The sequence below is a fragment of the Mauremys mutica genome, chromosome 9 (assembly GCF_020497125.1).
Source record: "Mauremys mutica isolate MM-2020 ecotype Southern chromosome 9, ASM2049712v1, whole genome shotgun sequence".
Taxonomy (NCBI): Eukaryota; Metazoa; Chordata; order Testudines; family Geoemydidae; genus Mauremys; species Mauremys mutica.
Window position 1 is genome coordinate 100,066,668 of NC_059080.1, and position 13,382 is coordinate 100,080,049.

Below are 13,382 nucleotides of genomic sequence, written 5' to 3' on the forward strand. Positions count from 1 at the left end.
CCCCCTTCCTCAGTCTGGCACCACCTCCCACACTCCAAACCCCTCAGTGCCACCCCCAGCCTGGACCCTCCTCCTTCACCCCAAACTCCTCATCCCTGGCCCACCCCAGAGCCCGCACCCCAACCCCTTGCCCCAGCCTGGAACCCCCTCCCGTGCCCTGAACCCCTCATTTCTGGCCCCACCCTGGAGCCTGCATCCCCAGCCGGAGCCCTCACCCCCTCCTGCACCCCAACCTCCTGCCCCAGTCCGGTGAAAGTGAGCAGGGGAGTGAGTGACAGAGGGAGTGAGGAAGGCGTGAGTGGGGGGCAGGGCCTAAGGGCAGGGGCGGGGTAACAGGGTTTGGTTTTGTGCGGTTAGAAACTTGGCAGCCCTAGCCGTGACCTGTGGCTGCCACTGACCCGAAAGAGCCTTTCTCCAGCCAGCACCGTTTGTTTAACCCCAGGAGCAGAGCGCTTCGGAGCAAAGGGCTTTAACCCAACCCCTGTGCACGGCTGTCACACCTGGCGTCCAACGTCCTCCTGCTGCTGTTGCGATAGGGAAGGTAGAAATCCGGCTGGGCACGTGACACCCCTCCCCCGCCCCCAGCCCCCAGCGTTGCCTCAGTGTCTCAAACTCCCCCACATCTTTCGATTCCCAGGCCCCGACCCCACTCCACAGGGACCAGTTCGCTCCCGGGGGAACCAGCCTGACAGGCCCAGTGAATCAAGGTGAAGGCTCGTGCGTTGTTCTCCAGCGTCTGAGGATCCACCGCCCGCCCCTTCCTGGGTGCGTCTCCTGACAGCCCTGCTCCAAGGGCAGCCTGGTTAACACACACTAGTCATGCATCGTCCCTGGCAGCTCCAAGCCCATCCCCACGGGCCTTCAGGCCAGGCCCCTACTCGGAGCTCGGCTCTGGTGCAATTCAGAGCGAAGCCCAGCCTGGGGGCTGGTTGGTTCCGACACCCCACACTGCAAAACTGCCCTGGGGTGGTGGCCAAACCTTGGTGCGAGAGACCACGACGCGTCCCTGGGAGAAGATTTCACTGAGACTTTGCTCAGCACCCAGGGAGGGGAAGCCAGAGGCCAGCTGGGAGCCCAGGGCGGTGGTGGTGGCAGGAAGGTTAATTGTGATTCCATCGGTAGGACTGGACGTGAGAGACGGAAATGACCCACTCGCGGCTCTGGTTCGTCTCCTGGGGCCGGGGCGGGGCTGTTCCCTGGCCCGTTTGCTGCCAGTTCATCCAGTCTAGTCTTAAATGCCCCAAGCACAGGGCCGCTCCGGGGGAACTATTCACTCTCCGGACACTTTCCCCTGTTTTCTCTTTCTTAACTCCACTCCATGGCAGCGAGTGCACCCCCCTCAGGCCTCCAATTCATCCCCTACGCCCGGAGCTGCTGCTCAGCCTGTTTCAGCACATTCTGCTCCTTTCGGTTTCCCTTCTCGGTTGTTCCCCCTTGACTCCCGCTCTTTGCTGAACTCTTTCCATTTTGCCCAGCCCCACGGAGCAGGGCCCACATGGGCTCACCGCTGCAAAGCCCAGAGCTGAACTGGCCTGGTGCACAGCCACGTCCCACGGCAGACTCCTGTCTGCTTTGCCCTCTACTGTCACCCCCAGGGCTCTCTGAACGACTGAGCGGGGGGGCTGGAGTTCACCCCACAAAACACACGCCTGTCCATGCACGCACTGCATTAACTCCGCTTTCTCCACGCCGGAAAGCCGTCCCCTCCCTGCTGCGGATGCAAAGTCCCCCAATCCTGGCTGGTTACTGCTGGCGGGCCCCAGGTCAATAACCTGGCAGCTGATAGCCGGGGCAGCTCAAACCGGTTGACTGAGATTCGTGGTAACCCTTGAATTTGATCTGCTAGTTGGAGCGTCCGTGTTCCCAGACAAGCCGCCGCTTGTTACCTACAGGGGACGCGTCGTGACCGCCGATCCGTCCCCCATCCCCCCGAGGGAGACGCGTTACCATTGCACGAGGCCCGGCGCGCTTGGCTGCAGGAGCCCTGCCCGTGAGCGCTGACCTTTGGGACTCTGCCCCTGCCTGGCAAACGCTGCTGGAGCCTTTCGCCAGCGAGCAGCAGGAGCCCGCCGGATCGCCGGGGAAAGGGGCAGCATGGAGTCCTCAGCAGAGCTCTTACCAGACCCCAGGTAGGGGACGTCGAGGCTGTGGCCAGAGCAGCTCCTCGCTGGCTCAGCCGGCAGCTGCCTGGTTGTGCACTGAGGGGGCGGGAGGGTCTGAAGACTGTGTGAAGGATGAGGGTGAATTCCCCCCCCCAAAGCCCTCAGGAAATGTCCAGACACTTGGTGCAATCTGCTCCCTGCCAAGTGTCATTTTTTATAAGCCGGGGGTGCAGGTCCCAGCTGTCACGGAGGGCTGAGTACCCAGGGAGGCAGGACGTGTCACCCTGCGCCTCCACGGGGGGTCCCCCAGGAGAGCTCCTTCCAGCACAGCTCTGGGGCGGTTAGTGCTGGTCACCTCCTACCACGATGACAGCCCCCCCCAGAAATGCCTAGCCCAGGCCCCACGGGTGAAGGGGGATTAGTCATTCGGGCACCTGCTCCAGGGGAACCGGGCTGAGACCTGCCACGCTCATTTCACAGGAGTCACTCCATGGCCGCTAGCCCCTTTGCTGCCCCTGGTCGGGTGCTGTTGCCTGGATCAGGGGTTATGGGGGGGTTATGGATCAGGGCTGCCCATCGAGCGCTTTCCACCCAGGGAGGCCAGCAGCGCTCCCAGTGGCCATGGGGCTTAGGGCGAAAGTCGCACGATTAGCGCTCGCATGGCTGGGCTGGGCGAGCTTGGCCGATGGCCCGTTGCAGATGGGCAGATCTTACGGTGGCCAGTGCAAGCTGCTGGCCGAGATGAGCCATGGTTGCTTCGCACTCCTCGGCTCCCTCTCCAGCGCAGTGCGGAGCTAACCGGGGGCCTGGTTTTCCTGCAGGATCCCACCTGAGCTGATCGAGCTGCTGATGAAGAATTTTAGCGTCCCCCTGGCCTGCGTCTCCCAGCCGCCCACCTCACTGCAGCTGGTGCACCGTACGTGGGGGGCGTTGCCCCATGGGTGCGGGTGGGGCCGGGGGGGCAGGAGTTAGACTGAGCCGGGACTGAATCTTGGCTGTGTCGCAGAGCAGCCCCGCCCTCCAGCCTGCCAGCTCCTGGGTCTCAGCCCCTGTGCTGGGGCGGGGGAAAGGGCTCCTGGGTGTGGGGCTGAGGGAGAGAGTGGGGAGGGGCAGGGACCCAGCTCAGAGGACGGGGGAGAAAAGGCAGAGGGAAGGCTGGCCAACCACTCACTCACCCTCTCCGGGGCGTGTTCACATCTCATGCTAGGGGGCCCCAGCCTGGATTTCCAGGGGGCTCTTGCACTGCATGGGAGAGATGGCCATGAGGCCTCTCTCATCCCCTCCCTCCCCTGCAGAGCTGGACCCCATCGAGCTCTCCATCCTGGGCCTCATGACCTTCCTGACGCTGGTGTCGGTCGCCATCTTCCTCGAAGAAGCCATCTACTTGTCAAAGAAGATCCGCTGCCTGGTCAAGATGAAAACCCTCATCTGGAGCAGCTCGGCCCCCACGGTGAGCCCCAGCCTTCGCTGTGCGGGAGGGGATGGCAACAGGACCCTGGCAGGCGTTCGCAGCCACGCTGCGGGGTCCTGCTGTGCTGATGGCACTGTAAATATCCCAGGGGGGGCTGGGATCATGGCCGGGCTCTGAGCTCCCCCAAGCTGCGGGGGTGATGAGATGCTGAGACCCCTCTAGAGCCAGGGACCAAGTGCAAAATCCAGCTCCACGGAGCTTGGATTGTAAACAGCCCGGCCTGTGGAGCTCCAGAGTTCTGCTGTGAGCCCATCTCTGCCATCCGCTCACCCGCCTACCCCAGCGCCTGCAGGGGAACCAGTCTGGAGCATGGCCGGCTACCTCCTGTTCATGCTGGGCCTGCCCCTCTTCCTCTCCAGATGGTCTCCGTGTTCTGCTGCGTTGGGCTCTGGATACCACGCTCCATGATGGTGGTGGAGATGGCTATTGGCATGTGAGTATTGCTAACACCTGCCCCGCGGCAGCCCTGGGGAGCTCGGACTGAACGTTTGCCCCCCGTGAAAACACAGATGTATCAAACTGTGCTAACACGACGACTCCATGCAGTGTTTACACACGGCGTTACAAATGAAGCAAATCCTATCCTGGTTCCTTATGCCTCTAGAAACTGCTCAGTTTTTCCACATAGAAAATGAATCTAGCTAGATATTATCCATACCATCACTCTGCTAAGCTGGACAACCCTGGGGTTACAAGAATCAGTTGTTCACAGACCAACAAGCGGTTCTTTCATCACACCCAGTTTTCTTAAAGGCGACCATTATGCATTTTCCCCACCTATTGATCGTGTTACCGTTCAGTTTTTCTACTGTCTGAAAGACAACAGGCACCATTCCAGAAAGTAACTTAATTAAAAGAAATAATCCAAACCTGAGGTAAAATTACTGTTATTCAGAACTGTAAGTTTCAGCCAATGGTGAGAACTCCTTTAAAGCAAAGTTTGCAATTGATCACTTAAGCTATGAAGAAATGCTGAAAGAATCGATCGGTGCCACGGTGCCTCATGGCTTTCTGCCAAAGGCAGTTCAGGTCAAACCATGAGCAAGGTGACATTTTACCAATTAGCTGAAATAGTTAGTCCTAAAACTTAATCAGAAACTAGCGTGTACGTATACATTAAATCACACTTTGAAGAACAGGCCAGGTTCTGATTAGCCAGAGCACACAACAGCATGTTCGGTCATTACTAAGCCAATGAGACTAGAGTTTGTCCAATAATCCCAGAGAGAGAGAATATTCATCGCTCCCTCCTGCTAATGCCTCATCATCGGTGTAATGGAGGGAAATAAGTCACTGGAACTGAAGGGCCCAAGACACATTTCTCCCATTTCTGTAACCTGCTGGGTTTGTCCTTTATGTTTTATGCCCCAGCCTGGCTTGGCTTTGGCATTCCCATAGCAACAGATGGCCATTAGCCTAGGACAGCCGTTGATTCCACTGGCCACCTTCGTGAAGTAAATTTGGGTGGGTCACCATTCATTTGTGAAGTGAGCGAGTTGGGGCTGGAGTCTGGGGCCCCGTGTAAACAGAGCCACATCAGTTCATGCTGGGTGAGGAGGAAACACAAGAGCTTAAACGTACAGTCGGGGGTAACCAGCACTAGGTCGTTCATCCACTGCCGAAGTGGAAGAACTGAACCTTGGAAGGCCTCGTATCACCTGGGCAGGGGGTGAATAGGGCCCTATCACAATGGACATGGTAAGAACCCCCACTAAGATCCCGAGGCTGCAAACCATGTGCCTGGGGAGGTGGGATCCACAAAGGTCTCAGGTGGGGGTGAACACGGCTACATCATGACATATCAGGATAGGGGCAGGCAAAGGTCTCGCTGGAGGCATGAAAACCCCACGCAAAGCCTCCCTCTCACCATGTATTTTGCAATCACCAAAAGACACAGGGAAAAACTGGAAGAGGAGGAGAGAGAACAGGTCATGCCTGGAGGGAGAGAAGTGATTGAATATTGAGGCGAGCCAAGAAAGAGGCCACGGGGGTGCGCGCAGGGGAGGGTTGGAGGTTTCCATATTTCCCGCATTGAGCAGGACAGCAGAGAACCCCCCCCGCCTCGGCTCCCCGTGTGCTTGTGGGGCTGCATTTCCCTGGGGGCTCACTGGTGGGTTGAGGTAGGGGGGATTTCACCAGCTCCCCTGGCTGCAGGGAGCTACCTATCCAAGCAGGCCCCCACCCCTCTTACCACCTATGTTCTCCCAGTCGCTGATGTGCTGCAGGTTGGAGCCTGTCCCCTTGGGCTCGGGGCAGTAGGGCTCCAGCCGGGACTGGAGGAGACACAGCAGGAGGCGGCGTTCCCCGTCTCCCTTCGGTCTTCGCCGCCTAGCCCCGGCTGCCCAGCCAGACGCAGGAGCCTCCCGCTGGCTGATCCCCCTCACTGGCTCATCCAAGAAGCCTTGCCCCAAGCACATCCAGCCTGGCCAGCAGAGCAGAGGATGCCGCAGCTAAATCCTGCTGCCCCAGCCTCATGCGATTTTTCCAGGGGTCGCCAAATTGGCCAGGGCCCCTGGGCACCCGTGTGTTAATCTGCCCCTGCGCCTCGCAGGAGGGTGGTGTGGCCCAGTGCGGAGCAAAGGACTCCGTGCCGCGGCGCGTGCACCGCCCCGGGCTGAATTCTCTCTCTGCCTCTGCTGCCCGCAGGTACTTCAGCATGTGCTTCTACCTGCTGATGCTGGTGATGGTGGAAGGCTTCGGCGGGAAGGAGGCCCTGCTCAAAGCCCTGAGGGACACGCCCATGGTGATCAGCACAGGCCCCTGCTGCTGCTGCTGCCCCTGCTGCCCGCGCATCACCATGACCAAGTAAGGCTGCCGGCCATGGGCAGCGAGGGGGGCCGTGGGGCTTGGGCCATCGGGCGCTATACAGGGACAGCAGTGGCAGGGAGGAAGGCTGGTTCCTTAGCCCCGCCCTTTACGAGAAGCCAGATATTGATCAGTGCAGCTTCTCCCAAGACGTGCATTGACGTCTATAACTCCCTCTGACGGTGCCCGGGCAGATGCACGGGAGCGGCTGAGCTCTGCTTGCGCAGCACCCCATGGAGGGAAGGGGCGACAATTGGCTTCTCTCCACTTATGGGCTCCTGGGACCATTGGTTTGACCCTGGTGCAATCTAGAGCAGCCCCAAGGCTGCTCCACAGGGCACGCAGGGAATTAGCCACAGCGGCGCATAGCCAGATTGCAGGGGCTGCCTGGCTATGCCCCCTTCTGCCCGGCTCACCCCCTGCTCAAGCTGACACAAACGGAGGTGGCAGCTCTCTGTCAGCCCGGGAATCCTCTTACAGCAAGGGTTTCCCCGGGGCCAGAGCCAGCCAACATACAGCCCCCTTGGGCCATTGCACAATCCTAGACACCTCAACTGACTGACAGATGCCAAGGCCAGCAGGGACCACTGTGCCCATCAAGTCTGACCCCCTGTGTAACACAGACCAGAGACCTGCCCCCCAAATGTCAGTGATGGGGAACCCCCCACAACATGGGTAAATGCACCAGGCTCGTGGGGGACGCTCCAGCGCTGGCACTTTTAAAATCTAGGTTGAGTGTTTTTCTAAAAGATCCGCTGGAGGAATTCTTTGGGGAAGCTCCCTGTGCTATACAGGAGGTCAGACCAGTGGTTCTCAACCCGCGGCCCAGTCAGCACACAGCTGGGGCTCGTGCGACATCCTCAGGGCCATACAGGCAGTAGATCTAGTGAGTGGCTGCGGCCCTCGTAACCCATCGAGAGCTGCATCCATGGCCCGCAATGAGAACCACTGGCCTAGATGCTCACAATAGGCTCTCGTGGCCTTGGCATCTACGACTGCAGACATTGTTCCAAAATGGTTCCTTTCTCACCCTTAAAAATGGGCACCTTGTTCCCAGGCTGAATGTTTCTAGCTCTGCCTGGCAGCCAAGGGGGGGTGGTAGACTTCTCTCCGCCAGCCTGAGCAGCCCATTATCCAATATTTGTTCCCCATGTAGATCCACAGAGACCGGGGTTGGGGGGTGGCCAAACGTACTGGCCTCTGAGCCACATACGACCATCTTCAGAAGTTCGAGAGCTGGGGCCCGCCTGCTGGAGCTCCAGCCCCACAGGAGGTGCCTGACGGGGCTTGGGGGTTCAGCCCTGCTTCTGCTGAAGGCCTAAGTCCCGGCAGGTGTGCCCCACAGGGCTCAAGCCCTGAGACCCCCCTCCCTGCTGGCCAGAAGCCCCTTCCCCCCGACTATGCTGCAAGGCTCTACTCCCCTCCCCCAGTCTGGTAGGTGGAGAATGGGGGGGCTGCCCCTCCTGTTGGGGAGGAGCCCCCCATAAACATCTGCATCATCCTCCCTCATACTCTCCGTTGCCCTGAGCCCGACAACAAGCTCGACCAGTGAGGCTGAGGATGAGCTGAGCCAGTCTTGGCTAATTGTTTCCTTCTACTCCCCGGTCCGTCTGGATCCAGCTGTCGTCTCGTCTTACGCAGAACCGGGCAGCGCTCTGGGGCTGGGGCCTGTCTTTTTGTTTGGTGCCTGTCCGGCACCTCGCACCATGGGGGCAGGGTCTATGACTAGGGCTCCCAGGTGCTCCCACAAGCCAAGCGAAAGACGCAGGACGATTTACACATCAGCCCCACAAGGCCAGGTCTCTGCTCCTCAGAGTTTGCTGGCCGCTGTGCGTGGCCAGCGGCAGGGAAGGGCTGTACCAGAAATCCCCGTGACTTGCACGAGGCAGCTTTGGTCTCTGGCTTGCAGGGCATTCCAGTCTCTTGGTATAGTCCGTTCTGCAGGCCCCAAAGCATGGTGGCAAGTGGTGGAAGGCTGGGTAAAAAGCAGACTCCTGTCTCGGGCTCGGTCCCTGACGTCTCGCTCTGTTGCCATCGTAGGAGAAATCTTAAACTCTTTCTTCTGGGCACTTTCCAATTCGCCTTCTTCAAGACAGCCTGTGTCTTTGTTGGGCTGGTCCTGGCTGCAGATGGAAACTACGATCCGGCTGATGTAAGTCATAACCCTTCACCCATCGAAGGCAGAGGGGTTAGGTACTGATTTAGTCCCAGCAGTAGCAGGGGGACTTCTTCCCTGGCTGTGCGGTGGGAGGGGACCACCATAGCAACTTGTGGGGATGACTGTCTTGCTCGGATTCTCCAGCTCTCCCCGGTGCCCATAGGTATCAGGGCAGCACTGCCGTGCCCGCCCCTAGACAATGCTCCGCTCTCCTACTCTGGCCTGGAAATCACAGCACTGCTTCCTTTTCTTCCGTCCCGCCCAGATCTCCGCTGAGAGTGTGGCCCTCTGGATCAACACCTGCCTCGGGTTCTCCACCATCTTTGCTCTGTGGGCCCTTGGGATCATGTTCCGCCAGGCCAGGGTGCATTTGGCAGAGCAGAACATGGGGGCCAAGTTCGTTTGTTTCCAGGTAACACTGCTCAGGGTGATTAGCGATCGTTAGCATTTTCCTGGCCATAAAGGGGCTTTCATTGGCCTTTGCACCTGTAAACCGGGTTCTTCAAAATGCCACTCACCCCATATGTGCAGCATACCATGTTCTGGCTGGGGATACCCCTCACCCCAGAGCTGGCTGCCTTTCTACACACACCTGCTGCCTTGAAACCACCTCGTCCTTTCAAGGAGCACGAGGGGCTTCAGGTGTGCAATGTGCAACAGACCAGCTCAATGCCTAAAACCGACCCTGGTTTCCCACACGTACCCCTGCCCTATGCGGTGAGTGAGCAGCAGCAGTGCATAGGAGGGTGGATCCAGACAAAAAAGGATTCCAGCCACGCTAGGATACCTGGCATTGAAACGGCAGACACGGAAGGGGAAAATTATTTTAAAATGGAGAAATCGATGTAAAGATTCCTTTGAGTAAGCAGGGATGTGAAAGTTTAATTAAAAAAATGGGGGGGCGGCGAGGGAAGGGCAGGAATTGTGGACCAAGGAAAAAGAGGAAGAAGATCCTCTGAAGTCGGCCCCAAAAGAGAGGAGACTGTGCTACTCCCAAGTTACGGCAGGATCAGTGAAGGGCTCATATTTAGACTTAACTGGTCACCGTAGTCTGAATATGTTATTGACTACACCAGTGGTCCCCAACCTTTTTCGCCTGGCGGGCGCCAGACGACGAGCCACGGAGGACCGTGGCGGCGGACGAGCATCTGACGAAATTCCATTGACAAGCGGCAATGTTAATAGGCGTTGCCGCCAAAACACCTCCGACAAGCAACGTCATCCAGAGGTGTCGCCAAAACACCGCTGAAAATCGGTGGCATTTCAGCAGCGGCGCCTCTGGATGACGCAGCTTGTCAGCAGCATTTTGGCGGATGCTCGTCCGCTGGCCAGTACGCGGGCGCACTTAGACGTCCCCGCGGGCGCCACACTGGGGACCCCCGCACTAGACACACAGCTGGGCTGTGTAACCCCTGCAGGGTTCCAGACACAGTTCATCACCTGATACGGGAATGCAGGGAGTATTCCCAGGAAAGAATTCAGCTGCTTTAAGTATCAGGAAAGTGGGCTAACATTAAAAAACCTCCACTCCTGTTTTTAAGGCTAAAGAGCAGGGTAACAGTGTAGTGGCATGAACGGCTGAGGAATATGGCAGGTGGTGACAGACTCAGCGGATGAGTCTCCATCATAAAGCAGCAGCAAGGCTGCTCAGAGGACGTGTATTCAGAGCAGAGCTGGAGCTTGCTGCAGCGGCCTGGGGAGGCCAAGTGTATGGAAGAAGGTGACTAGCCGCTAGAATGAGAAGTTATCAATAAGGAAGGGGGTAGGCCTTGGATACCCCAACACAGCACCTGTTAGGGGTCCCTCCATTTGCAATCAGCTCTCTCATCCCCACTTCTTCTGGGTGCAGGTGCTCCTCATCCTGACTGCGCTCCAGCCCTCCATCCTGAGCATCCTGGCAAGCAGCGGCCAGATCGCCTGCGCCCCGCCATTGTCCTCCAAGACGAGGTCACAGTGTGAGTAGCAAGAGGCTCCGGCCTGGCTTAATTTAAGGACGAAAACTGGCCAAGGATCGAAGTCAGCCTCTCCCTCCATGGCACAGAGGGGCAGGAATATTTTCACAAATAATTTTGTTTCTTTTGAAAGGAAAGGGGAAGCTCCTTTTACTGCACTCCCTGAAGGGAAGTGTAACTGCCTTCTCTGCATCTCCACCAGGGCGGCGAGTTGTATGGACCCATGGTGCCGGGCTCCAGCAAATTCAGGGGCCCAGCTCCACCTATGTTCAGGGCCGGGTCCCTCCCCTGGCCCCGCCTGCCACCCCCACGCACCTCCCCCGAGTGTCCCTGCCTGCCCCGGGTAGCGAGCAGCTGCCCCCTGCAGCTCTGCCCTGCACTCCCTCGCCGCTACTGGCTAAGGGAGCGGTGCCAGCGTCCGGCTGACTGCTGCGCCTGGGCAAGGAGGCGGCGCAGCAGCATGGCAGCTTCCCAACTCCGAGGGGGCTTGTCCTGTCTGGACCTCCGGAGTAGCAGCCTGGGGCTTGGGTGAGTGTTGTGCCAGGGCAGAGGGGGAACTCCTCCCTGGGAGCTCGTGGCTGCCAGTGGGGAGAAGGCTCTGGGGAATCAGATTATTAGGGTTGGAAGGGACCTTAGGAGGTCATCTAGTCCAACCCCCTGCTCAAAGCAGGACCAATCCCCAATGGCCTCCTCAAGGATTGAACTCATAACCCTGGGTTTAGCAAGCCAATGCTCAAACCACTGAGCTATAGGTACACCCACAGCTTGAATAGTGTGTACAGGTGTGGTCTCCTTATCTCAAAAAAGATTTACTGGCATTAGAAAAAGTTCAGAAAAGGGCAACTAAAATGATTAGGGGTTTGGAGAGGGTCCCATATGAGGAGAGTTTAAAGAGGCTAGGACTCTTCAGCTTGGAAAAGAGGAGACTAAGGTGGGATATGATAGAGGTATATAAAAGCATGAGTGGTGTGGAGAAAGTGAATAAGGAAAAGTTATTTATGTGTTCCCATAATGTAAGAACTAGGGCTCACCAAATGAAATTAATGGGCAGCAGGTTTAAAACAAATAAAAGGAAGTTCTTCTTCACGCAGCGCACAGTCAATCTGTGGAACTCCTTGCCTGAGGAGGTTGTGAAGGCTAGGACTATAACAGCGTTTAAAAGAGAACTAGATAAATTCATGGTGGTTAAGTCCATAAATGGCTATTAGCCAGGATGGGTAAGGAATGGGGTCCCTAGCCTCTGTTCGTCAGAAGATGGAGATGGATGGCAAGAGAGAGATCACTTGATCATTACCTGTTCTGTTCATTCCCTCTGGGGCACCTGGCATTGGCCGCTGTCGGTAGACAGGATACTGGGCTAGATGGACCTTTGGTCTGACCCGGTACGGCCATTCTTATGAATTAGGCAGAGCTTGGCTACTGGAGTCCAATAGTGAATTAGAGCTTTTTGCTTTGGAGGGTTATTGATCCAAGAGTGCTGGGTTGTTTCCATATTCAAAGAGTATTAATAAAGTTGATATTCTTAGTTAAATATTTTTTTCTTACAATAGTGATATTGTGCAATATCGGGAAACTTAAAAGCTTACTTTTTCGAGTCCATTTTTACATTATTTAAAATATAGACATCAGCTTACAAGGCAGGGGTGTGTGGGGGTGGGGGCCAGGACTTGGACCTGTTCTGGGCACCACCAAAAACTATACAATCCTGCCACCACGGCGCTCCACTGCAGCAGAGACAGCTGTAATTGTTGAGGCCGTGAAGCAGCAAGAGACTAGGGGCATCTACACGTTTGCTCACCCATGAAAAACAGCCTGTGTTGAAGTGGAAACTGTCAATTTAGTCAATCCAGCGGCTGCTGTATTTTTGTTCCAGCCCTTCCTCCCGGGAACTTTCCAGGCCAGCTTGTCTTCAGCACTCTTGTAACAGTGAAGTAGACCACACTGTGCGTGACGAGGCCCCTGCCTTGGTGAGGGACAAGGCAGAACTAGGCCTTACTCACTAGCCAGACATAGGCACTGTTCACTTGCATGGAAGTGAAATTCTGCTGCTCTAAAAAGCGAATTAATCCTTCGCCCAGAGGGAAATATCATCAGCCCCCATTTGGTAACTGCTGGGATCTAGTGAATCCTGATTTCCCCTTACTCTCGTAACATCCTTCTTTAAACAGCTGTACCGTTCTGGCTGGTGAGCGAATGGGGAAGAACGCTAATGAAAGACACGCCAACTAACCCCTCTTTCACGGTTTGTTTTCAGACATGAGCGTGCAGTTGCTTATCCTGGAGACCTTCATCATCACGGTGGTGACCAGGATGTACTACAGAAAACAGGACGACAAGCCAGGATACCAACCTTTCTGCCCGCCGGATGGGGACATTGATAGCAAAGCCTAGACAGGAAGGAGCGGTGACCGGAAAGGAGCTTCTGACAGCACAGAGCCATGGCTCAAGGAGTTCCTCCCACGCTGCCAAAACACGTCCCCTCTGCAATGTCACAGGGGCAGAATATTTCCCTAGGCAGCTGTTTGAAGCTTCTTTTGGCAAGTGACATATCGGAGGGAAACAACTTGCATCCAGATGGCAGATGGGTCTGAAATCCAAAGGAGACGAACCAAAGTTTCTGTAAACCAGCTTCTTAGTGCATGGGCCTAATCTGTAAAGTGCCCAGCACCCCTCAGGTGCCGTATAAATACAGAATAAAAATAAATCAATCCATGCACTTAGACTGGGCTCATTGCTGTTGGCACGAACACTGCTACTCCGCTGCATTTCAACATCCCTTTGAGGGGGAAAGTGGGGGCCAGAACTCTGCCTGCTCTGGTCTCAGAGAGCTGCGGGCTTGGCTACCACTTCCACTGGTTTAGACGAATGGGGGTAGTCTAACACTGGGGTGAGTC

At 56.7% G+C, this 13,382-nt stretch overlaps 1 protein-coding gene across 1 annotated transcript; it reads left to right on the top strand.

The window, feature by feature from the left end:
* The first annotated feature begins 339 nt into the window (after window positions 1-339).
* On the top strand, window positions 340-13,200 carry SLC51A (solute carrier family 51 subunit alpha). Its single transcript, XM_045031594.1, has 11 exons — window positions 340-541; window positions 638-765; window positions 1,847-2,129; window positions 2,924-3,018; window positions 3,398-3,552; window positions 3,933-4,006; window positions 6,220-6,378; window positions 8,419-8,530; window positions 8,802-8,948; window positions 10,386-10,491; window positions 12,743-13,200. Exons 3-11 carry the CDS (start codon window positions 2,095-2,097, stop codon window positions 12,877-12,879), a joined length of 1,020 nt encoding a protein of 339 aa, XP_044887529.1. The 5' UTR covers window positions 340-541; window positions 638-765; window positions 1,847-2,094; the 3' UTR covers window positions 12,880-13,200.
* The last annotated feature ends 182 nt before the right edge of the window (window positions 13,201-13,382 follow it).

Excerpts from the sequence above, each read along its gene's own strand:
- SLC51A (XM_045031594.1), top strand. The coding sequence starts at position 2,095 with ATGGAGTCCTCAGCAGAGCTCTTACCAGACCCCAG. Across the intron at positions 8,531-8,801 it reads GAAACTACGATCCGGCTGAT|ATCTCCGCTGAGAGTGTGGC; the intron begins GTAAGTCATAAC and ends CGTCCCGCCCAG. Across the intron at positions 10,492-12,742 it reads CTCCAAGACGAGGTCACAGT|ACATGAGCGTGCAGTTGCTT; the intron begins GTGAGTAGCAAG and ends GTTTGTTTTCAG.